Source organism: Mastomys coucha, unplaced genomic scaffold, assembly GCF_008632895.1.
Source record: "Mastomys coucha isolate ucsf_1 unplaced genomic scaffold, UCSF_Mcou_1 pScaffold7, whole genome shotgun sequence".
Lineage (NCBI taxonomy): Eukaryota > Metazoa > Chordata > Mammalia > Rodentia > Muridae > Mastomys > Mastomys coucha.
This window is the reverse complement of record NW_022196913.1, coordinates 92,166,071-92,192,461: the sequence shown is the minus strand read 5'-3', so window position 1 is coordinate 92,192,461 and position 26,391 is coordinate 92,166,071. Positions and strand designations below refer to the sequence as shown.

General features: G+C 42.0%; 1 protein-coding gene across 6 annotated transcripts in view; it reads left to right on the top strand.

Moving 5' to 3' along the window:
- Nucleotides 1-221: 221 nt before the first annotated feature.
- Samd12 (sterile alpha motif domain containing 12) overlaps nucleotides 222-26,391 on the top strand; it is a 451,523-nt gene continuing 425,353 nt past the window's right edge. For 4 of the 6 annotated variants that reach the window (XM_031358000.1, XM_031357996.1, XM_031357998.1 and 1 more), the window contains exon 1: nucleotides 222-378. In XM_031358000.1, coding sequence (XP_031213860.1) covers nucleotides 366-378 — 13 coding nt within the window. In that variant the 5' untranslated portion in view covers nucleotides 222-365. The remainder of the gene's footprint in view (nucleotides 379-26,391) is intronic. The other 2 variants (XM_031358001.1, XM_031357997.1) reach the window with 1 other exon arrangement.

Genomic DNA, 26,391 nt, shown 5'->3' with positions numbered 1-26,391 from the left:
TAGTCCTCTTAAATGTCATCCACCGCTCTCGGGGGTTCTCTCCCGAAGTCCCTAGAAGAGAAAGTAGTCAGTCGGATGCCACAGAATCTAGATATACGATCCTACTGTGGTGGCGGAATCGAGTCGGACGGGACAAGTGGGAGGCTTGGAGCGAGGTTGGAGAGTCGTGCAAGAACGGACTACAACTCCCATACAGCCTCGCGCGGAGCAGGAGCCGGCTGCTCGCTTTGCGTGACCGCAGCAGGTTGGTCCTGGAGCAGATGAGCGCAGAATATTTAGGCGAAAGCGAGGGGAGGGGGGAGCGCGGGGCAGGAGGAGTACCTCGGCCAAGAAAATTATGCATGCGTTAGGCAAGCTCTGAGAGAATGGCTGTGGAAGGTAAGGGACGCTTGGGGCGTTTTAAGCTCCCTCTTAACCCGCGCACTCCAATTCACACATCCCTGATGAAGCTCGGCTCCGGTGGGGAGGAGAGAAAAGGGGGTGGCGGCAAGCGGGCCCCTTCTCCCTTATACCACTTGGCGCTTACCTGAGCCCTGCAAGGCCAGGAGGCACCTGCTTCATTTGCCTTTGAGAGAGGTGTAGGTGAGCAGGACATCAGGGCAGAAGGTGAAGGAATGAGCGCTCCTACTCCTAAGCTTTGTGATGGAAATGGGTGGACAACCGGGAAGTCCAGCGCTAGGGAATAGCCCTGACTTGCCCTTTTCCCTTCCCCTTCAGCCAAGGTAGGCTGGGTGGCCACATTGCTGGGGATGCACGCTTTGCCACCCACACGTGGGAAAGGACTCTAGCCTGGTGCGTCATCCAGAAGCTTGGACTGCCATTCGGTCGAGGACCCCTCGCTGTGTGTACCCAGCAGAGGCTGCAGCAGATATGCCTCTAGGATGGGACCGTCTTTACATCTGTTTCTGTATAGTCCGGCCCAGGGTTAGCAAAGTTCACAGAATCAGAGTAAACCATCCACTTGGATTGGGAAATTCTTTTCTTTGTAGACTGCCTTCCTATTTCCTTGTATAATTTCGGACTTCGAGTTTGCCATTTTGGTTGCACAGCCCTGCCTCTTGAACTTTTCGGTTAGGAGTTGGGTCAGGCAATTTTTGAGAGATCAGAGTTTCCCATGTCACTTTCACTTACTTTAGAGCCCAGACTTTTTTGTTCAGGGTGGGTCCAGGGGTGGAGGCGGGAGAAACTGGACATGTATACCAGGAAGGTTACTGATGTCAAATTAGAGGTCTCATACCTCTATGATGAGATACAATGAAATGAGTGTAGGATTATCAAGGAAGCCTACCTTCATTTCCAGAATTGTGGTTCCTGAGTGCACTTAGGGTTAGAGGGGACCTGAAGCAGGAAAAGGAAGGCGTGGTTGCCAGCTACATCAGGCTGCTTGCCAAAGGGAAATGAGCCGGTTCCTTGGAGGCTACAGAGAAGAAAAACCCGCAGGGTTTCTTCCTTCTGCCTCTCCTCTCTGCCTCAGGAGACAGCACATGAAATACCCTGGCCCTTTACTTGAAGTAGCAAGAGTCCAGCTCACACACTCAACACCTGTAAACTAAGGAATGACTCTGTGATCTCAGGATCAGAGCCTCTTAAGTAAGTGCCTCTATTTTCAGCTTTCTCAACTGTGCTAGCAAAACTGTCCCCAACACTCACACACACACAAACACACACACACCCACAAACACACACCTCTACCCTTCCCTTAGGAAGGACAGTATGTAGGTAGGTTGGTAGATAACAGATAGATGATAGATAGATAGATAGATAGATAGATAGATAGATAGATAGAGCCACAGAAACAGAAAGCCAATATAAAATCCATCAGTGAGACTTAAGAACAAAGTCTTTTTGTCTTCCACCACCCTTTCACCTTATCCATCAGGTAACATTATGATCTCTCTTTTGTGTCCCCCAAGTAAGGGACACTCCCCACTCGTCAGTCCACAGTGTTCTTAAAGATAACTTTCTGTTCACTCTGAGAAGTATAGAAAAGAATTAGTCACATTTCTTGCCTGGTGGGGCTTGCACCAGTAAAGCCCGATCTTACAAAAACAAGGACTCTGAAAGTATTTGTGGACTTCAAAGAGCTTGTTTTATTTTCTAATGACGTCCTTGCCTGAAAAGCCTGTGCAATAAACAGAGTGCCTAGGTTTGAATGACAATGAGGACTGAAGTAGACAGGTGAAGGAAGGGTTTTAAACTTTCCCCAGAATGGATTCCTGTCTGTAGTTTTTTGCAAAGAGAGTTCTTTCAGGATGAAGTAGTTCCATCCTGGTTACTTCCCTGAGGTCCTCCAAGACTCAGGAAAGACATAATTTTCTCTAGAAACTGGGTCCAGACCTTTCAGCTCTTCTGCCTTTGCAAGCCATGGGGACCTCCTCCTCTGATATTTCCTAGCAGCAGTGCCTAAATGTACCCTATACTTGACACATTTAATGTGTCTCTCACTGGAATCTGAAGCACTGGGGGACTGAGGCCATGCACTCCAATTTCCCAGCATAGCATAGCATAGCATAGCATAGCTTAGCATAGCATAGAACTTGCTTCATATAGCATGCTCTCAAAAACTGCCTGTGGATTGCACAACAAACATTCGTGGAACTCTTATGACTGACTCCATAAGGGTGCCTGAGGCCTTCTTAGGTTTCCAAATGCCACAGATGGGAAGTTTTAAGGTATTTATTTAAGGGAAGGTTTCCCCTCCTCAGCCATCATGTTTGAAGTCTCAAAACTACTGGATTCTTCTCCTGCTGACAATGCCATTGTCTTTTTAGTACTCATTTGAGATTTAGGAAACAGTACCCAGTCCTACTATTTCAGAGTTTTGTGCCCTGAGACCATCAGGAGGCTAAATGTCCTAACCCACGTGACCATCACATGCAGAATCACAGGTCAAGATAAAAAAAAAAAATGACCAGTTTATGCACGTTCCCTGAGAAATAGTGAGCGGAGGAAAGAGGAATTTTATCAGAGCAACATGAAAAGAAATATAGCACATGACAACAGCAGAACTTTTGTGTCTATATCTGGAAGAAAAAAATGGACTTGGTACTGTTTTGGTAACAGTGTAGTAGAAAAAAGATTTTATAGAAGGGTGCCTAGAACACAGGCTAACTATGAATGTTTCTTATACTCTCTGCCATTCCTCTCCTATAAAAAAGGTCTACCGTTTAGCACCTGTTTTGCACTTTAGCTTTTTACTTTTTCATGCCAGCCACGTTGTTCTCTAATTAGTAACAAATTAGAAGGTTTTTATAATGTGTAACCCTCCTTTTAAGTAAACTTGAACTTGTAAAAATGTTAATTGCAAGTAGGGTACCTACTCATTTTGCTGAATGTGTGGCTTCCTATTTAACATGAAAAGGGGTGTCCTTTGTTTATTGTTTTATAGCTACTGTGATGCATACATACATGCATGCATGCATGCGTACATACATATATACATATATGTATATTTCACATTGAATTTAAGAAAATCCTATTTGTTTATTAGCCATAATTGTGGCTTTTGCTGTGTTTTTCATTTGTGGGTGCCTGGACTTTTACATAACTACCTTAGGTTTTCATGTCTTATGTTGAGGTCTTGTGTTTAGCCCAGTGTGCACCCTCTGTGAATGAATGAATGAAAGGTGACAAATTACAGGATAGAATTATGAGTGGTTTTCTTTCTGTACCTGCTCCCATACACATGTGCTTTCCAACCATGGGATAGGATACTCTCTTACAGTCTTCATGAGGTTGTACTGTCATGTTGATTATTTTTAAAGGGAGAATCTCTAGCCATCCACTCTCCATGCATAGAGCATGAAGGCAGTTCTACTCACTGATGTGATTCTGACCTTCAGAAATAGTTGTACTATTATAGAGAGAGAGGGAAATGCAGATCCAGAAATGTAGATCCACTAGAGGTGGTGTTATATTTGTCTCTGTATTCTATGAGCAGTGCCTGGAGCTTAGGAGACGACAGTTGGTTCATGAATAACATTTTATGAATAAACACATGATTCCCCAGAGCTAGAGAAGGATTTATCTCCTTGGTGGATTATTTATTTATTTTTTTTTTAAAAAATTTGGTTATTTGATCTTGTTTTGTTTTGTTTTAGGATTACCGAGCAGCCTGCTCCTAGTGTCTCTAGAGCAGGGCAAACAGACTAGCTCCTCTTAAATGGCAAGAAGATGAGTTCCAATTTTCCGCACTAGAAGCTCCCCTCAAGAAAAGTATTTCAAGTGAAAAACTGTGTGCTCTAAGTGATATTTATGATCTGGGTTTTTGTTCTTAATTGATCATACTAGTCTGTCAAATGGCATCTTACTGTTCATTCAGTACTCAGTGTCTGTAGTTTTTCTGGAGTAAGCCTCTTGAAAGACTAACTAACAGCTGGCAAAAGGCAAAGAATAGATACTTGTAGCAGTCATGGGATAGTAGATTTGGGGAGCTAGTAAATGCTGACCCTACCCGCCTTGGTTTGAGAACTAAGTGCCTAGAAAGGGATAACAATATGAAATAACAATGCCACCTTTATCACAAGCGATCATCTCGGGTCACCTTTCAGACTCTGAGTCATATAGTCAGTGGGCATGTTCACACTGCTCTGTGGGTGAACCTTACCTTTGTAGAAGCACCGCCCCTCATACTTACAGCCTTAAAGCAGAAAGAACTGATGCCCAGAGCTTCCTGCTGAAGCCTGTACCCTGTGGCTTCAATGGGCATACACATAAGATTACTATCCTTATTTTTATCCCTGCAAGAAGATGAGGAGAGAGACTAGAAGGATTCTGATGAAACCCTCTCCTCCATGCAATGGAGAGGAGGCTCCTCTGCCGTTGTTCTATCACACTTAGACTTTTATAACTACTTTTTCATTCTGTCTTATATCTAACCCATGTGTGTTCTCTGAATGAATAGATGAATGAGAGTAGGGTGAGTCACTGGGTGGGATTATGAGTTATTTGAATCCCATACTGGCCACCATGTTGAGGAACTCTCAACCCTGTCCACCTGTAGAAGCAGTGAGACTGTGGGTGTTTCAATCCAAATGTTACCAGTTCTCTTCCAGTACACATGCCATTAAAGATACCCCCCGCCCCTTGCTGCTGCCGCCATCTCCTCTTCCTCCTCCTATTCTCCTCTTCCTCCTCCTCCTCCCCTCCTCCTTCTCCTTCTCCCCCTCCTCCTCTTTCTCTTTTCCTTCTTCCCTTTTTGCTTAATTCCTTTTTGTTTTCTAGCCCATCAGATCTGATTTACCTGCCTCATCAGCTCCTCCTGATCAGTGTTTTTGGACTGGTTACTCATCACTGGAAGTTCCTAGGGAGTGGCTACATGAGTAAGAATGGAGGCCTCAAAACCAGGAAACTTGCTGTGGCTGTGGTCCCTGCCACTCCCATGGCTCTTGCAGCCTGTCTCCAACAGGGCTTGGTCTAATCCCATGGTTGCCTTGCATAGCTCAGCCCTTACTAATCCCTTTCGTTTTACCCTGTCCTCCTCAATAGCTTTGCTGTTCTCCTAGGCCAGAATGCACAAGGGCTGGAATAGAGATGGGGAAATTCTGGAAATCTTTACCGGTAGAACTGAGCAAAGTGCTGAGTCATGGCAGCTGCTGTGGTGATATGTCACAGACAGGCCATCAGGAGTCTGAAGCCTTGAACTCCTCCTTCCTTAGGAGAAAGAGGGTCTTTAGATAGGTTTCCTGTTTCTGGCAATGGACATGAGATGCTGTCCTTGTGGAAAGAACTATGCCAGATATGATAGCAAAAGTAATAAAGACGGGGCCTGGGCCTCTCTGTTCTCCTAGTCTCCTACCTACAATTTGGTGAAAGAGAGAAACCAAATAGACAGAGTGCTGTAAGTGCTAAATAAAACTACAAGCAATGATAACGTGGGAGGTCTGAGAACAAACGGGGCATTTAAGGACAGGCTGATGGAGGAGTAGCAGCATTGAGTGAGCCTTTCATTAGGATTTATGGGTGTGGTCATGGGTAAAGGGCATGGGACATGTATGTATAATGTGTGCTTCCGAAAGGGGTTTCTCCCAAATGCTAGTCGTCTGGTTGTTTCCTATGGACAAGAAAGTTCGAGAATGTGCATCTGAGTCTACGGTAGCATATTCCTTTTCTTAAGGGCACTGTCATTTGCTAGGCAGAACTTCAGTACTCTGGCCCATTTGGACCTTGCATATGGCTCTTTGGAAGCCATGGGAGCAAGTGAGAGAAGCTCTGCTCCTGTAAATCATGCTGGTTCCTGCCTGGTTCTGAAGTGGAATGGAACAGTACCGCCCTCTCTGAACTGGCTCATAAGAGAAAAAAAATGTGGCTATATTTAGTCCGGTTTTGCTAAAGTGTGGGTGCAAGAAGCTGCTTGTACCATTCCCTCCCTGCATGCAGACAAGGATGGCGCAGCTGCTAGTGACAGGGGTGGCCCGCCTCACTGCCTCCCACAGCCAACTTCCCAGATCTCTGAGGCCTGGAGGAGTAGGTTGGCAAGTTGGATTTCTTTACTCCCTGCTACTTCTCGGTTGTCATGCTGCTGGGGAAGGTATTTGTGGCATTTTTGTTAAGCACAGCCAAGGTCTCAAGTGATGTGTCAGATCTCTGTGGACCGTTGGATGGAGGTGGTCCTCAACTGTCCTGGGACACAGTGGGGCTCTGGCCCTCTCTTAGATCCTTCTCAACCTTCACATCTTGTGATTATTTTTCACTGTGGGGCCTAGAGTAGTAATGGTGGCTTTAAATATGCAGGCTATAGAGCTAGACAAACTGAACAGCTATCCAGAAGTGCAGAGTTTTTTTCCGGTTGTTTCTGAGCAATGCATTGAACTTTATCTGAAGTTCTTTTGTCCATTAATATGATGGGGATACCAATAAGCATGCCCTCTTAGACACATGACCAGTGTTGCCTTACTATCAAGGGCATGTTTAAGACACAGTTGCTCTGTGAATGTTCATTAAATGTTAGGCTCTATGCTTAGATCATGCTTTCTACCTCCACTCAGGAATGTAGCTAAATCATGTGACATAGGATCTGGTAGGAGTCCAAGTGGGATGGTACCAACAAATTGTAATTGATACATTATAAAACATCTTCAGTTGAAAACATATTCCAATATATTCATAATCAAATAATATGTATTTATAGGATAACAAAAGATATACATGTATTGGCTTAACTTTTCCTAAGGAGACATGAAGAGATATTTATTTACCCCAGGAAGGTCATCAAAGAAATGATTCTACTCTAAATGCATTTGGTGAACCCCAAGTTTACTTGGGGTTACTTACAGGATTGTGGGTAAGGATTTATTTAAAGGAGTAGGAACAACTTAAGGGCAGCCATACCACCAAAGAAAAGTCAGACGGGTTGGGCCTAATGAGCAGTTTCTTCTGACTCTCTCCTAAGCTTTCCTTTTCTTGAACAAAGAAATGCTAGTGGGTCTAGTCTTATGACAGTCATGCTGGTAATGGGAAGCTGCTCTGAACTCACTGTGGGAGCAGGCAGATCTGGCTGAAGGACAGCATCGCACAACAAGAAGCTATTGTTCCAGGAACATACTCAGTAGAGAGCCATCTCTGACCTGAATATTCCTCTCCCAAACTTACTTTAAAAACATGAATTTTATAAGCCTTCCTCCTTGTCCATCTCCCTCTTGCCTCCATTCCCACACACCACCCAGATACACAATATAGAGGCAAAATAAGAGTAATTTCAGATCTTTCAAGACAGAAGAGATGTGAATGGACTCTATGGAAATGACATAGGTCAGCTGGAGGAATGGGGCAAATGTACCAGTTAAAATCAGGCAGAGTTAAGTCTCCTTGTAGAAGAATATCAGCAGCGACATTGGTGTGGTACATGCCCAAGAGTAATATGAGAACTTTCTAAGCCTCAAGGGACAGCTTTGGTGATATAGAATATCCTAAAATATTCTGGGGTGAGGGGGGGAATGATCTTTGCCAGCAAGGCTCTGCAGAGTCAAGTGTGAAATGAAAGATAATGTCCTGCTGGCATAAATCCTGATGGAGAAATCATGTAAGAAGTAAAAATAGGTTCTTTTTGTCCTATGAAGTCACACAATATTCATAATTATAGCAAAAATGTGTTTTAAGATGACATAAAATAAGCTTCTTACCTTCTCTGTCCAGATAAAGTACCCTTCCAATTGTTTCAGTATTATTTTCAATAACCCAGCCTCCCTTCAAAGTGTATTCATAGTCTCCCATTCTCAATATAGATATAGATAGGTATTTCTTATTCATTTCTTGTTCTGTACTTTATGGTTTCATATTAATATTTTAAAGGTTTTTAAGACTTGGATTATTTGGATGTGAATCATCTATGGTAAATTTTTATAGTTCTCAGACTTTTGGAAAACACACATATTCCTGCAACCAACATTACAACGAAGAGCTAGAACAATTCTAACACCTTGCAAAGTTTGTTCATGCCTTTCACTCATGGTCCCTGACAACACTGGTCTGGATTTCGTTCCTGTGAGTTTCCTCTTCTAGAATGTCACATAATGCTGTTATACATCTTGTTGCTATCAAAGAGTGGTTGGCACCTGAGAAATATTCTATGGTGTTGAAATACCAACATTTATCCAGTGATTCTAGTGAGTGATTATTATGAGTGAACCACTGGAAACAACTGCTTCCAGTTTGTGTGGCTCACTCATTTCTCTTGTATGAGCCAGAGTAGGAGTTTTAAGTCAAATAAACTATGTTCTTATAGCAAGTTTTGTAGGAGCAGAGAAGGTGGCTCAGGTGGAAATATGCTTACAGTGGAAGTGTTGGTACTTGAGTTCAGATCTCTACTACTCATGTAAAACCCACGTGTGGTGGCTGGTATGTGAAATCTCAGCACTGGAGGGGGCAGAGACAGCAGGATCTCTGGAGTTCACTGGCCAACCAGTCTAGCTGAAATTAAAAGCTCAAGGTTCAGTGAAAGACCATGTTTAGAATTTAAAAAAGGGGGGACAACAAAAGCCCGACCCCTGACATCAATTTCAGGCCTCCATACGCACACACATCAGTTGAGCGTGCTCACAAAATAGACACGTGGGCACACGAACACACACAAGTATTTCTCTCCCCAGCACATTTTAAAAAAATTGTCTAACCTTGTAGAGAACTGTCAAAATGTTCTCTGAGGAAGCTTAGCTTCATGCAATGCTCTTTCACAGGAATTTGCGTTCTCTGTCTTAATCATCTCCTGATGCAGGAGGCCTCACACAAAGAAGAGATAACATGGATAACACTGGATAGGATTGGAAGACAGCAGCTGTGTGGCTATGACAAGTACACACCCCACACTTCAGTGTGGATATGGCCTAAAAGTGTCACCAACATTAGCAGTTCAAGGAGAAAGGCTCCATGTTTTTTGAGTAGGTTCTGTAAGTAGACGTGGATGTCTGGACACTAGTTTTGCCGTTGTTGTGTTTGTGAGAGCAGTCAGAAGAGAACATGCCAAGGTGAGCTAGGTTTGGGGGAACTTTTGGCAAGCACATGAACAAGAAAGAAAAGATTCGAGAGGCTTTAAAATCTGAGTGCAGGGATTGGAGGGACAGTTTAGTGATTAGGAGCATCTCCTGCTCTTGCGGATAACTGGAGTTTGGTTCCCAGCACCCAGAATGAACAGCCAACAGTAACTTTAACTGTAAGTCTAACTTTATGGGATCTGATGTTTTCTTCCAGCCTTAGATGTTTCCATCACATGCACAGAACCCTACACAAACACACACACACACACACACACACACACACACACAGAGAGAGAGAGAGAGAGAGAGAGAGAGAGAGAGAGAGAGAGAGAGAGAGAGACTTAGTAAACAAAATAAAAATCAACTTTTGCAAAAATTAAGTTTAGTTAGAAAAGTAAGAAAGCAGACCACTGTCTCTGAAAGGATTGGTCTTCCTGCTAAGATGAGTTAGTTCTGCCTGTAGAATAGTTGACATTCATCCGGAGAGAATTTACATTCATATTAAAACACTTTTTATAAATCTACACAATTTCTCAGCTTTGTGGGGACACTTGCCAGATCTCAGGCTCCTTGCACTTTCCTAACATTGCGTTGTTTTTATATTGGCATGTTCCATTTTGGTAATTTGACTTTTGTTTACTAGTTGTCTTTTAGAATCTTGATTTATGATGGGCAGTATAAAAATAAGATATTAATTGTACTCTTTCTTGTGAATACTTCTTCTAAGTTGTTGGAGTAAGTCTCTAATTAATTGTCATGATCCTAGGTCACTATACTTTTGTATCAGTATCCATTCATATAGAGCACTGCATTTAGTCTTTTATTGCCATGGTTTGCCCATCCTGGAATCCAAATTCACTTGTGCATCCAGCCTGTAATTAGTGAAAATTGCTATTTTTCTTTGATGATAGATACTTATGTGCCTTGTATAGGTTGTACCTCATGAATGGCACCCAGTGATATAGACAGCTTTAGGGTCATCGAGACTTTCCCTCCTGGATATTAGTTTAATCAGGAATTCTTGCTCTAGCCAAGTGTGGTGGTTCATATCTTTAATCCCAGAACTCAGGAGGCAGAGCCATGTGGATCTCTGTCAGTTTGAGGCTAGCTAGTTGGTCTATACAGTGAGTTCCAGGACAGCCAGAACTATATAGTGAGACCTTGTCTCAAAACAAACAAAAACAATCAGACAAACACAAGATTCATGGTTTAAATATATCTGAAAGAGTGAAACCTGGGAAAGGGAGGCCTTGAGAGCAAGCTGCACCCTTTCTTTGTATCAGAGCAAGTCACTATGCATCTCACACCACCTCGCATGCCCCTAGGGGTCATTGTATGTTTCGTTGTTTAATTACAATGGGAAGGCTGGTCCTAGTATAGACAGACAAAAGGCAGACATGAGAACATGGGGGAGAAGCTGTAATAGATGTGGTGGCTTAAATGAGACACATCCCTCATAGTCTCTAGTTGGTGTTGCTCTTCGGTGAGGTTTAGGTGGTCCAGTCTTGCTGGAGGAAGTATGTCACTGGGTTTGGGAAATCATGGAGTTGGTCTGGAATAGCTTCTCTGAGAGGCATGCATCATAGATTTTTCAGGTTAGAGTCTGTGGCTCCTGGGCTAAAGTGAGCCTTTCAGTTTCTAAGAAACCAAGCAAGGTCCTCCTGCAGACAGTAAAGTGTTCAGGTCCCTCCCCCTTATTTTTTCTCCGTGTCCCTTGGAGGTCAATGAGTCATGTAGAAATTTGACAGGGCAGTTAGTCTTAGGCATTAATCTTGTATGCCTTGTATAGCTTGCAAACGTCACTTTATCCTGGAAACTACCATTATATTCTGTTTCTGATAAGGGTATAAAAAGTCTGATTGCTTGGAATAAACCTGTCTCTGCCTCAGCCTTTCTGAGGCCCCTCCAACCCATGACTGCTTACAATTCATTTCTCAGTGACCATATCAGGAGACCCTGGTTTGCTAAGTAAGCACTGGCATTTAGAATTATGGACTTGTTTTGAGGTTAAATAAATACCACCACTGCCAGTTTGCTCCCCCTGCTTCACGCTTATGGTAAAGGGTGTGAGCCCTCAGCTTCCTGTTTTTGCTGCTATGCCTTCTCCTTCCCCACTTGGGTGGACCCTTATGCCACTAGAACTGTAAGCACAAATAATTGTCTTCTTCAATAAATTGCCTTGGTCTTGGTATTTTATCAGAGTAACAGAATAATATATATAAGGTAATAATAAAATAATAGACATGGAGTGGGGGAAAGAACACTGAGGGCAGGTGTTAGAAATGTTTCCTAGTGGGGAAAAGATCCTGGACTTGGGATTTTTTTTTTTTTTTTTGAGACAGGGTTTCTCTGTATAGCCTTGGCTGTCCTGGAACTCACTCTGTAGACCAGGCTGGCCTCGAACTCAGAAATCCACCTGTCTCTGTCTCCCAAGTGCTGGCATCACAGGCGTGTGCCACCACTGCCCGGCCGGGATTATTTAATTGTAAGGAAAAGCAGACATACAATTAATCCTAACTCTTCAGGGATTCTCTACTGACAATACAATAGAGTCCAAATTCTTTGGCTTCAGGGCCCTCCAGAAAGGCTGTGTCCTCTTTCCAGGACTACATACCACTGCTAAGAAATCTTTGTATTCCTCTCCTAGAATCACAACAGATCTGAGGTTTCTTCTGTCTGCTCATATCTCTTCCCTGTCAAGTGCTCTTATCCATATGTTCACACATTGCCTTTCCCACATCGTCTGCACACATTTAAGGCACTATGTGGGCCAAAGCAGTAGATGCTGGTGTGAGAAGCATGTGACTGCAGCATTTCAGAGGGGTGAGGAGAATTTTCAAGAGGCAGGAAGAAGTAGCCATGGGAGTCCTCGACCATGTCAAGTGTCTATCACTCATGCTGCACAGAGTCACCAATGAGTGTGCTATGGGACCTGCCCACAGGCTTTGCCAATGCACAAAAGGATTTGAATCAAATAGAGAAGCAAGTCTGCATCATGGTAATTCAGGATATTAATCGGCATCAAAGGAAGACACTACTCCATTCAGTGTGGATGTGTGTTCCCACATGAGTGCATGTATGTGCAGAGACCAACTTCAAATATTATTCTGGAGACATCTACCTTGTGTTTTGAAACAAGTTCTCTAATTGGCCTGGAGCTTACCCATTAGGCTAGATTGGCTTGGCAGCAAGCTCTAGGCATCTTCCTGTCTCTGCTTCTCCAGTGCTGGGTTTATAACCACATTACTTTGCCTAGCTATTTTTCTTAGATACGTGCATTCTAGGGATCAAACTGGGGGTCTTATGTTTGCATAGCCAGTACTTGACTTACTGAGAAATAATCTCTTGCAAGAAATCTCTTCTTGATGCACTTGGATGGCAATGAGAAGAAGAAACTGTATGCATGTGGAAAGAGGGATTCGTTATAGTGAGCAAGATCAATGGCAGAGGGACCCCAAACATGGCTAAAGAAGACAAGAGACTGTACCTGGACTTGAAACAAGTTGAAATGGAATACCAAAATTGGTTTTGGCAGGAAATACTTGAAAGTCTTTACTAAGAGTGCATGACTTAATGAAGCAGTAGTGTTTGAAGATGAGAGAAAGAAAGAGAGAGGGGGGATTATAAGGAAAAACCACTGTTAATTTTGGAAGATGGGGTTAGATAAGGAATATTGTATTTGAAAAATAAATTCATAGCTACTAAGAAGTAAATCTCTGAGTGGTATGATATACATTGTTCTAAATATCATATTTAAACTCACTCATCTTCATATTAAGGAACACTATTACCCTCATGTACAAAATGAAAGGAATATAAAACATTAGATTGTTTGCCAGTGGTTACTCAGCTATGGACAGCTAAGTAATGGTGCTGATGTTGGTATTATGAAAATGATCATTCATTTTCTACTTAAGAATACTTGAGGGATAGGGCTGGAGAGATGGCTCAGAGGTTAAGAGTGCTGGCTGTTTTTCCAGAGCTCCTGAGTTCAATTCCCAGCAACCACGTGATGGCTCATAAACCATCTATAATGAGATATGGTGCCCTCTTCTGGCATGCAGGCAGAACACTATATACATAATAAATAAATCTTTTAGGAAAAGAGGAAATACTTTGGGGAATACTAGTAACCAAACCCAGACTCTATTGTGGATGCCAACAAGTGCTTACTGACAGGAACCTGATATAGCTGTCTCCTGAGAGGCTCCGACAGTGCCTAACAAATACAGAGATGGATGCTCTCAGCCAACCATTGGACTTGAGCACAGGGTCCCCAATGGAGGAGCTAGAGAAAGGACTGAAAGAGCTGAAGGAGCTTGCAGCCTCATAGGAGGAACAACAATATGAACCAACCAATACCCCCAGAGCTCCCAGGGACTAAACCACCAACCAAAGTGTACACATTGGAGGGACCCATGGCTCCAGCTGCATATGTAGCAGAGGATGGCCTTGTTAGACATCAATGGGGGAAGAGGCCCTTGGTCCTGTGAAGACTCTATGCCCCAGTGTAGGGAAATGCCAGGGCCAGGAAGTGGGCATGGGTGGGTTGGTAAGCAGGGGGGAAGAGGGATGGGATAGGGTTTTTTTTTGGGAGGGGAAAAGAGGAAAGGGGATAACATTTGAAATGTAAATAAACTATCTAATAAAAAGAAAAAAAGGAAAAAAAAGCTATAAAAACCTACACATTTTTTATATTATTTTATTTAATGTCTATGGGTGTTTTGCCTACAAATATGTCTGTTCATCATATGCATGCACGGTGCAGCAGGAGGTCAGAAGAGGGCATCAGATCCTCCGGAACTAGTTTTGAATGATTGTAAGTGGGTGCTGTGAATCAAACCTCGTAGTTCTGGAAGAGCAGAGAGCTCTTTTAATTCTCTGGCTGGGAGTTTTGGCAATTTCTTGTTTCTTTTTTCTGCGATAACTATGTAGAACATGGATGGGACAACAAGCTTATTCTCAGGTGCAGGAGCAGAGGGGACTCCTCATCTTGGTCCATTTTGTGTAGAGGTTTAGCCTCATGCTGTGAGGCTTAGGAGTGGCTGTGTCAGCCACTGGGATACACTTCAAGGGGGCTCTCTGATCTCACTGCCTTAGGTTCCATTAGGAAAACAGGGAGGTAATAGGAATAGTGGCAAAAGGAAAGGTGAAAGTGAAGGTTGAGAATAAACCCAGCTACAGGCTTGCCTGGATAGAGAGCCGGTTTCTATTTCCTTCTCTTTCCAGGGCACCTTCCTGCTCTCAGCCAGATTACGATTGGGTTCCCAGAGTTTTGAGGCCATGTCCATGTTTGTGCATTAGGGAGGAGATTTCCCAACACCTCTAAGCTAAGCAGCTCTTCAGTACTCCTGCCTCCCCGTGACTGTAATGAACCTGGCCAGTTTCTAAATCCAAACTCAATAGCTGGTAGCTTTGGCACCCATGTGTTTGCTGGGGCTCACCCCAAGACTATCAGTAAAATCGCACAGCCTGGATTCAAACTGCACAGAGCTTTCCAAAGTACTGTTTCGTGTGTGAGCTACGGATGATGAGCTGGCTGCTGAGCAGTACTCAGGCTTCCCTTCTGTAAATAATGGCATGAAGTCCCAGGTTCAAGGTCACATCAGCCAGTGGCAGAGCTGAGATTACAACTAGGTGGATTGATTTGTTTTATTGTGGCTTCTGTGGAAGGGGGCATTAGAGCCCCCTTCGGATAAGGTTTTAAGTGGTGTATTAACATTGGTTGTCTATAGAATTTGTATTATTTCAAATGAATCCAGAGTTTACTTTATTTTTTTTATTTTAGATATTTTCTTTATTTACATGCGAATTTCTCCATTCCCAGTTTCCTCTCCAAAAAACAAAAAAACAAACAAAAACAAACCCCTGTTGCCTCCCCCCTCCCCATGCCTGCCACCCCGCCCTCTCCCACTTTCTGGACCTGGCATTCCCCTACACTGGGGCACAGAACCTTCACAGGGCCGAGGTCCTCTCCTTCTATTGATGATTGAATTTGCAATCCTCTACTATACACATGCTGCCTGAACAATCAGATCCCTCTATGTGCAGTCCTTGGTTGGTGGTTGAGACCCTGGAAGCTCCGAGGGTACTAGTTAGTTCATGTTGTTGTTCGTCCTAAGGGGCTGCAAACCCCTCAGCTCCATTGGTCTTTTCTCTAATTCCTTCACTGGGGACCCTGCACTCAGTTCGATGGATAGCTGTGAGCCTCTACATCTGTGACAGTATCTGACTGACACAGAGTTTACTTTAAATTAAGCACAGAGCAACAAGGGCTCATGTGACAGTGGAAAAGAGCCTAGTTGAGATGGCTCAATATGATGGCAGGTTAAACTTTCTCTTTTCTAACTTTTTGAATTTTGTTTTTTGGTAATTGATCCCCATGACCAAATCTTCTGAATAGCAGAACTAAATTAAGGTTAATCTTTAAAGGTTCTTTTTTACTGGATATTAAAATCTTCATAGTGGCTGTATAGGAAAAAAATCATAAAATGACAAATTAGAAACTGACAGTAATAACTAGCGTTATAACAGCTCAGATGTTAGACACCTGATAGTAGCAGCTAGGACGTTCTTTAGCTGATAAGCCCTGGTTGTAGCCATTAATCATCTTATGAAATTGATTTTAATATTATTTCTGTTTCGGGCATAAAATAAATCAGGCCGAGAGAAATTAAACATCTCTCCAAGACCATAACAATGTAGAAAGTGATGGTTTTGTGGATTCTAACTCCTTTGAATAATTTCCGTGTCTGCTATGTTGCTACTAAACATATCTGCTCCCCAGATAGATAGGTATCTTATCCACGGAGAGTTAGCATTCTTTGGGCTTTATAAACAACTATCAGTACCTACAGTAGCACATGCTAGTCTAGTAAATCGTGATAGTCGTTGATAAAAATAATAAAAATATTATTCCATTTATTTGCATGCTTTTGAGTGTAAGGGACTGCTTAACTTTGTATCCTTTAACCATAGTACCTCATGAGGCCAATGATGAGAGTCTGAAGACAGCAAGAAACGCTGTTCAAATCTTGGAAGGTGTCATCACTTTCTGTTTGCTCTGGGCTGTGAGGTGTTAGTGGTCATTGTTAGAAGCATTAAAAAACACACTGGTTAGAATATGCTTTCTTTTAAACAAAGCAAGCTTTGGGTCAAATATTTTGTTGTCCTTTTGCTTACTTGTAGGTCCTGTTCCATTATCTAGTCTGGCCTCAGTGGGAGGGGATGTGACTAGTCTTGCAGTGACTTGAGGTGCCAGTGTGGGTTGGTATGTGGGGGGAGGAGGCTCCCCCTCCTCAGAGGAGTAGGGAAGGTACTGTTTGAGAGGGTACTGAAACTAGGGGGACTGAAATCTGGATGTAAAGTGAATAAATAAGTAAAGTAATGAAAGACAAAAAATAAAAAAGAATGTAGTTTCATTTGGATGGTACGGCAGGTCTCTGTGATGTAGGGACCGTGTTCAAGGTACCTGAAGTAGTATGCTGTAGAGAGCTTACCAGGTCTCCCTACCCACTTACTCACATCTGCTCATTCACAGTTATTGTTTTGTTTGTTTGGTTTGGTTTGGTTTGGTTTGTTATTATCACTGTGATGTTTCACTCTTACTTTCAGTATATTCTCGCTTTACAAGGTTTTCCACTCCTCTCGTTCTTCTGGAATTTCATTTTAGTCTTCTCTACCGAGTGACCCACTAATGTTCCACAATCGTTTACTTCTATTTCCTGTCGCATGGAGGCTATTAGGTCGTTTTGTTCTTAATAGTACAGCATCCTGGATTAAAGTAACCCTCCAGAAGCACTGCATGTTTTATAGTTAGACACAAAGTGACCTCTACTTCCAAGCAGGGTTTTAATTTTTTAGGTGATAAAGCATAATAAATATTTGATATACCAGTTGAGACAGTCTTTGTCTTCCAGAAACTATGATTTGCACTTGCTTAAAGTATCAGGGTTAGATTTCCTGTTCTAGAATCCTGGATCATACTTTTTTTTTTCCACCTTGGTTTCGGTGAAGCACACCCCATCCCCTTCTTGTACTCTGGGAAGCTGCCTAGGAGGTGTGCCTCAGAAGCCCCCCTCCCTCTTCAAAGAGATCTACCTTTGTGCTTAACTAATCATGTGATTAATTTTTTTAAAGTTAGAAATTTTCTTCCCTTCCAGTTTTTAAGAGTTGACTATCTTAGTTCCAGTCTTGAAAACAAAGGAAATCTGAATCCATTTGGGTTCTTGATCATGGATAGGTATGAAATATATATTTTTCTGTGTGCTAAAATGGTGGCCGGACTCTGGCCCTCCACAGGGTTAGGCTCATGGAGGCACACCTGGGGAGTTTGACTGCACACACCTCATGCTGCTGGTCGACTGTGAAAAGACACAGGACCCGCTTCGGGGTGGGGAAGTGAGGTCCCAGAGGAACTACTGGAGTCAGGCTCTGACTCTATGGCACCACGGGTAATGCTGGATGCCTTAGAAGGGCTGAGAACGGAGTAGGGGGCCTGCAGGCTGACTCTAGCCCAGGCCAAAGCGAAAAGGACATTCTCCGGCTGGTTCCCTCGGGAAGGAGAGTCGTTGCTTGCTCAGGTGGGTGGCTTGGGTTGGTGCTGATAGACAGAATACTAGGGGCTTGGGCCGTTGCCCTATGTAAGTGATGGCCACAGAATTATGGAGCTGAGGCCTCTTGTCAGGAGCGTGGTATCTGGAGGCGTGGTAAAAAGCCTTCTGTCCCTTGCAGGAACACCTGCTGGGTGTCCAGCGTTTAAACTAAGCTCGACCAGAAAACAGGCTGCCTTTCAGGGTCCCACATATTTCTTCTTAAAATTGTTAAATGTTCACTATAATAATAATGTTCAGGAATTTCGTAGGACTGCACACAGGTACAAGTCTGAATTCATCTGTTGGGTGGTGTATATTGATCTTTGAAATTGGAAACATGGCATTCATTTCTGAGCTTTTTAAAATTATTTATTTGGTTTTCTTTTGTCTGTTTTTTCTCCTGTCAATTCTTTGACTTCGGTTTTGGAATAGTAAGTTTGTTGTACTGACTTCTCTTTTTTAAATTGTTTGCTATTTTTCATGTTTTTAACTTTGTTTCCTGTTATCATATTTTCATTTCTAGATTCTTTAGTATTCAATAGTTCTACAGTTGTTTTTAAATTTTCATCTCTCCTCCTCCTCCTCCTCCTCCTCCTCCTCCTCCTCCTCCTCTTCTCCTTCTCTTTCTCCTTCTCCTTCTCCTTCTCCTTCTCCTTCTCCTTCTCCTTCTTCTTCTCTCTCTCTCTCTCTCTCTCTCTCTCTCTCTCTCTCTCTCTCTCTCTCTCTGTCTCTGGTTTCTGAAAAGTTTTAGTACCCTATATTGTGGATGTAATAGGCTTTTCAACATTTCATTTATATTAGTGAGAACAATTTTATATTTTAGTTGAGCTTTACTTCTCTTCGTGTATTTATTTCTGCAAAGCACCTGACTCCACTCTACAGTTTGTTAATATTAAACATTATCTTCTAATACTTGAGGTGTTTGGTTCTCTATACCTCTTGGAAAAGCCCACTTTGAAAGTTAAACTCAGAGGGAGAATGAAAGCTCTCTGTGATGAGCAAGGCCTTTGAAGCGTACCTCCTAGGCATATTATCAAACAAGGTACAAGAAGATGAGAGAATGGAACCTCTCTCCAGGTGTTAGTCATGGTTATTGATTCTCATGAACTGACCAATTAATAGGAAGAGAGGAGGTCATTTTACATGACACCACATGGGTCTTTTTTCTTTCTTTTTTTCATTAATTTATTTTTATTGAATATTTTATTTATTTACATTGCAAATGTTATCCCTTTTCCTATTTCCTCCCCAGAAACCCTCTATCCCATCCCCTCCTCCTGCTTCTATGAGGCTGTACCCCCTCCTACCCATCCACTCTTGCCTCCCTGTCCTTGCATTCCCCTACACTGGGGCATCAAGCCTTCTCGGGACCAAGGGCCTCTCTTCTCTCATTGATGCCCAAGAAGGTCTTCCTCTGCTACATGTGCAGCTGGAGCCATGGGTCCCTCTATGTGTAATTTTTGGTTTGTGGTTTAGACCCTGGATCTTTTTTCTTGAGCTGATTTCTTGGAGATAGTCCAGCATTTGACATTGTAGTCCACCCTTTTTACTTACTTTCAGGCATTTTTATATCAAAATGCGTTTTATTGTGTTATTTCTATAAATGTCAGTGACCTAAATGCATCTCTTGTAATTTTCATCACTAAAGAGAATTCTTTCAACAAAGATTTTTTTCTACTAAATTTATAATCTTGTTTTTTTTTTCTGATGTATTTGAATACATAGAAGAACATATGTTGCCTAGTAGATGATCTGAGTAACACTTGATTCACTTCAGATCTTGGTGAAAGTATAAGGCTTTCTGAACAATGTATAATGGTGTGGAGGATAAGCCCCAAGCTCCATAACTACCTTTCTTGTGCTTTTGATGAAAGTGGGCATGCCAATAATACATTCATCCCCAAAAGTGTATTCCCGTTTATAGAACTTCTTGGGACAAGCACATACTTCTTATACTTGAGATAAGGAAATGATTTTTAGGGAAACCATTCTAGAAAGGCATGTAGGAAAAGACTATATGGCGTCCAGACCTGGTGGCCTTAGGAATCCACTATATACTTGTACAGGAAGATTGTAGTTCTTTGGCTATGGATTCCAGCATACAATCTGCTGACTGATCCCAGAGACCTTCCCATCTGTTCCTTTCTGCTGACTGGCTCTTTTTAAAGTTAGAATGGAGGAGTATTCCCAAGGGCTAGTATGCAGCTGTCTCTTCTCACTCCTACCAGCTCCCTCTGCTCTCTTTCTGCTTCTACCCAACAGTGCATTATTAAAGTGGAAATGGGGCTGAGAGCTTGCTATTGCTGAACTGGCCTCTTTGGGAGAGCCAACTGTCAAACAAGGATTCAGCTGTGAGTCTGGTCGTGTTATGTAGAAGATTGCTTCTTGTCCTTCATTGTGACATCTGAACTTCAGCTCTTGGGAAGGGATCTATGGGCTGAAGATTCTCTGAAGAAAGCAAGCAGAGAGAATCCATTTTGAAATATAATTCTGCCTACACATTTGAAATTCAGGCAGCAACTTGATCTCATGCTAGGATTATTTGTTCATAGATGAGTAAAGAAAATAGAGTTGTATTAGAAATTGCAAAGTGAGGCAAATTTAGTGCCTGAATATATTTAGACAAAGATGAACCATTGAATAGTCATGGAGAAAAAAATAATGTATTTAGCTTCATAGCTGCATTGTGTGTTTAAACCAGGAAGGAAAATTTGTAGACATAAAGTTTTTTTTTTTAAGTCTAATTTAGTAAATCCTTGTACAGAATAAGATAATACTAGAAATGCACAAATAATTTTGAAAGAGTATGCAGCACAGCAATATTACCCTACTTTAACATTTTAAAACAATTGCCATTGTGAGCCTATTTTATATCACCTTTGGAAAGAAAAAGGAAAACAAAATCCATGGATTTACCTTTAAAAGACAGCCACTATGAGGATTTGGCATATTTTATCGTAACCTTTTCTCTGGGTGGTTTTTGGTTTTGCATAGCAGTCATAAGATATTTTGATGGCCTTTTTTTAGTGCAAATCTTTCGTCTTTGGTTCAAGTTGACTGTGGTTGTATTATGATAATGTGTGTCTGTGATGCATTCTTTTCTTGTCATGAAGCTGAATAAGCAACGCTTCAGTGCTTGGCTTGAATAAATTCTCCATGATGCTTTTAACATATAAACACTGTTAAGATTAGAAGGTGAAAAATCCTTAGAGAAAAGAAGAAGGAAGGTGTGTGTTTCACAACCACTTAAAAATATCATATCTGAAAAGAATAATCAGAAACACAAAAAAGACTTGGGGGACTTGTAAAACACAGATACTCCCTGAAGGTTCCTCAGTTGGGAATGAGTCTCTCGGTGGCTGTAGGACACATTGCTGAGGTACAGTGATAGTTATTAACTGTGCAGTCGTGGTTATATGTAAAGTGGTGATTTAAATGCCAGAAGAAAAGAGTCCTTATACCCAGAGGCAAGAAGAGGGAAGCTCTAACAAAGTCTCTGCTGAACCACAGTTGGAAACTACAGTATTGCCTATGTCATCTAGCCGTGGGAAGGGCAGACCTCCCCAAACGCTGTCCCCAGTTAAATGGTACTGTTGAACTATGCAACCTTCCTGAGTCCCCTTTATACCCTGACATGCCGTGACTCACTGAGTTTGCAATTCTACAACCAAATGTGGAGAACATGAAGATCGCAGAACCTTGAATTTCCCCTCAATCCTTACATCCAATCTATTTCCACATTTAACTTATTTTCTATGCAAGCCAGAGGTCAACAAATGAGGGCCAGTGTAGAGTTTTATTGCAATATGTGTATGCTCATTAGTTTACACAGTGTTGCTTTGCCACCAGGAAAGCCAGGATACACAATTCTAACAATTGAGATGGTCTGCAAAGTTTAAACTCTTTACTGTCTGTGCCTGCATAGGAAAGGAAAGGATTTCCAATCCCGACTCTGAACAGATGACCTGCAAATCCCTTGTCATCATTTCTTTTGTTGCAGCATTGGCCTTCTCTTTTCACATCTGGAGAATCTAAGAGCCTCTCAATTTAGCTTTTTCGACTTCAGTTTTTTTCACTCTACAGATGTGTTCTCCACGGAGAGAGGATCGGTTTTTCAGCCTTAAAACACCAGTTTTTCTTTTCCATTTCCAACCCTGCAGCGGCACCCAGCTCTGCTATTGATAAAAAATCCAAGTCCTCATCTAATACAGGAGATAAGAAAATACCACACTGGGCCAACATCTGAAGACTCTTGGACCCCAAGAGACTGGACTTTGTTTAACATAATACATATTTTATGGATTTTAAGGTTCAGGAAATACAACTCAAACCTTGAAGGCTCAGGTAGGAAGACGATACCTGTTGGCTTCTTTTTCTTAGATACTTTCCTGTAAATTTCGATTTAAAAAGGCTTGACCAGAGTGTCTGTTTATGTCTTGTGGAATATATGGTGTTAGTGGGCTAATTACCCCTAAGATGGATCTGTCTCCTTGGCTTCAGGTGGCCTTTTGCCCCCTGTGGTATATGTACATTCCTAGTGTTTCTCTCTCCCTTTTAATGAGAACACCTGCATTGTTGGACCTTATTTAACCTAAGTTAACTCTTTTAAGACTTCATGTCTAACATGCTTCTGATGGGTGCTAGCTCTTCAGCATGTAAGGTGGTTAGGGGCATAACGCAGATCTTAGTACATATGGATCATTTGAGCTTATGATGAAAGCTAGGATTCCCTTGCCTAGATAAACGTGGTGATATCCATGTGCAGAGAAGCTGGAATATAAGCACTAGATTTAAAATCTCTGGTAAGCAGAAATATCAGAAGCAGCCTTGTAGAGGAAAACAAACACCAGAGAGAAGAAGAGATGAATACTTGGAAGAATTCATTCATTCATTCATTCATTCATCCATTCAATCTTCCTTTCAATAGCTGTTCAATAATACTGTTCAGTAGCCAAGCATTATGTTGGGGTCAGAACTCTGCAAGGTCCTTCCTCCTACCACTAAAGGCTTTTGTTGTGGAGAAGAGACAGAAAACAGGCATATATGTATATATGCATATATGAAATATATATATTTCACTATAGAGACTCATAAGTGATGTGTAGATAACCTAACCCCTTCATCCTTCAGAAAAAGGAGAAAAAAAAATCTTCTGACAAAATAAAAATAAAAGGGTTAGTTATGATCAGGAATGTCCATACAATAGAACTGATTTTTATTTTATTTTTTATTTATTAATCACTTTATTTGTTTTCATTTCAAATATTATCCCTCTTCCTGGTCTCCCCTCCATGAAGCCTCCACCCCATCCCTGCTTTGCCTCTAAGAGGCTGCTTCCCCACTCTCCTACCCACTCCCGCCTCTCCCCTCTAGTATCCTGCTTCTCTGAGGCATCAAGCCTCCACAGGACCAAGCTCCTTCCCTTCTTCTGATGCCAGATGAGATAGTCCTCTGCTACATATGTAGCAGGAGCCAGGTACCTGTGATGTGTTACAACAGCGGCTCGCATCAGGACAAACCATACACTAGGCCCAAACAGTTCCACGTGTAAGAGGTTTAGTTGAGAGGTAGAGGGGGCAGTAGCGGAGAGAGAAGAGGGAGAGAGAGAGCGTGAGAGAAATGTTCCCCAAATATGTATATATATATGTGGGTTTTGACCTAGTGGCCTCAGGTAAAGGTGGGAGGTGAGCCCAATGGGTTCTGGGAATATGGTGGCTGTTGCCCTGGCCCACTCATGTGACATCATTGGCTTTGGAGGCCCTGATGCTAATAACCTGTCCATGTATTACTCTTTGATTGGTGGCTTAGTCCCTGGGAGCTCTGAGGGGTTCCATTAATTGACATTGTTGTTCTTCCTATGGAATTGCAATCCCCTTCAGGTCCTTCAGCCCTTCCTCTAACTCTTCCATTGGAGTCCATAGTCTCAGTCCAATAGTAAAATCTTCTTGAACCTGGGTAGCTATTTTCCCATTATGATCTTCTGATTATTTGGATAATATGTGACTTTGCCAAGGGAGACATAAACACATGTACAAATGTCTATGTCTAGAAAAATTAATCTTACCAAGTCAGTCATGATTAACCAATGAGTTTACTGTGATTACTTAAACAAGAATCTGTATTTTAGGCAGTTGAATCATAAAAAAAAAACAAACCTCAGTATAGGTGTCAACTGAAAATCTATAACCTCAGTTCCCTGCACAACTTGTCAGTAGCCCCACCATGTAGGCTTCTTTCTGTGAGCTACTGCTTTCTGTTTATGTAAACCAGGGAAGGGTCCTTATGAATCTTAAGTTTTGTGAGGACCCCGAGCCTCACAAGTTATAGGAGCCTCTTTCCTTCCCCTAAAAGAGAATGTTTCTATTCAGAGGGAATAGCTACACAACACTGTTCTGTCCTCCAGACTTCTGATTGGTTTCACTTTGTGTGGTACATTCTGAGGGCCAGCAGTCCCCCAAGCATGATCCTCCTCTGCTTTTCACAAGTGCCTAAGGCACATTATGTAAGGTCTCTACTTTCATCCTGTCCACTGTCAGCCACTGGCCAAATTAACATCCATCACCAGAGCCAAATTCATTATACAGAAACATAAGATCAATCTACTATAGCATATAGTGTCACACACACCTATTTGCATCTTAAGCCATAATAATATTCTTTAAATGAGGATAAGAGGTAGTTTGTTCATAAGTGGATAGGGATGTGGACGGGAGTTATCTTATGGGGCAAGAGATGAGAGTGTTAATAGACTTAAGGGAAGTAGCCAGTTGGCTGGATAAAGATAGAAAGTAGAGCCAAAAAAGAGGCCTTCAATGGCATCAAAACAAGGACTCTTGATAGATGTCCCTTTCATGGCTTTTGGTAGCAGCAGCAGTAGAATCAACCCTGGAGGCAAATTGTTGTGTTTGCTGGAGTTTTTCTGAAATGAGCTGTGTGCTTTTGACTCCCCCTCCCCCACACTAAGTAGTAACAGTTGGTGTTTACAATGTTGTAATGGCCATCATATTGAAAAGTGACTCAATGCATCTTTAGAAATAATTTACACCACCATAAAGTAAATTGCTAATCTTGTAGAGTGGATTCTTTAGACTTTTGCTGTTTGCTTTTGTATACCAGCCAAGAAGATGTAGACCAATGAGACAACTGCTAGAATATTCTAGACACATCGTCAGATTTAAAAAGCTAAGTGGGAATATAAATCTTTCTTAAACACACCGTCATGTTCTCTGCTGTTTTCTTGTGGTTTTGATTCTTCAGTTTTCCTATAGCCCAGTGTGCAGCTATATTGGATTAAAGTGTCCACGGGATATACACACACTCAGCTCAGCTATAGAGCTCATAGGCAGGAGCCTAAGGGCATTAGGATGTATGCTAACCATCATCAACTGGCTTCCCTGGTAGATTTAACATGTAAGAGAACATAGTTATTGATGCTATTTAAAATGAAAGCATCATTTATTGGAAGCCTAACTTTATGTTAATGTCTCGGAAAAACGACCTCAAATAATGTGATTATGTATTTTGAGAGTCCTGAGTGAGAATTGAGGTCTGGAACAAGATAGGAGGGTTTTGCTGTGGTTTTATAGCCGAAGCAGGGCAATAGCCCAGGGGCTGCTCATGTTCAACACATGTTCCACCACCCAGCTACACTATCAGCCTTAGGCAATGGAATTGTAATATACATTCTTCATATTGAAGGATGCTCATGTAGCAGCATATTGAACTTGAGTGTTGTCACTGTGTGTTTACTCATGCATATTACTAAACAACATGAACTAAGTTTTTCCCCCTGTTTGAAATATTTAATGACTACATAATTGTTCAGGGAGAACAGATTCCAAATTTCTTATGCTAATGCCCATGGCCGTACTTGCTCAAAGTAATGGCATCTGTATTATTGTTCTGTCAAATTTCCATTACCCTTCTTCTCAAACTAGAGATAAGCCAGTGCCTTGTACATTCTAAGCAAGCTGTGTTGGTTACTTGTCAACTTTATATAAACTGTGATCATTTGGGAAGAAAATAAACCTCAATTGAAGAATTTAATCCATCATATTGGGCCGGAGGTATGCTTATGGGGCGTTTTCTTGATTAATGATTGATTTTGGAGGGCCCAAACCACTGTGGGAAGTTTCATTCCTGGGTAGGTGCCCTGTAGTATGAGAGAGCAGTCAGAACAAGCCCTGAGGAACAAGCTGGTAAGCCATGTTCCTCCATGGTCTCTGCTTTAGTTTGTGCCTTGAGTTTCAGCCTTGGCTTCTCTAGGTAAGGGGTCGTAACCTGTAAGTCACATAAACCCATCCCTCAAAAAGTAACTTCTGATCAGT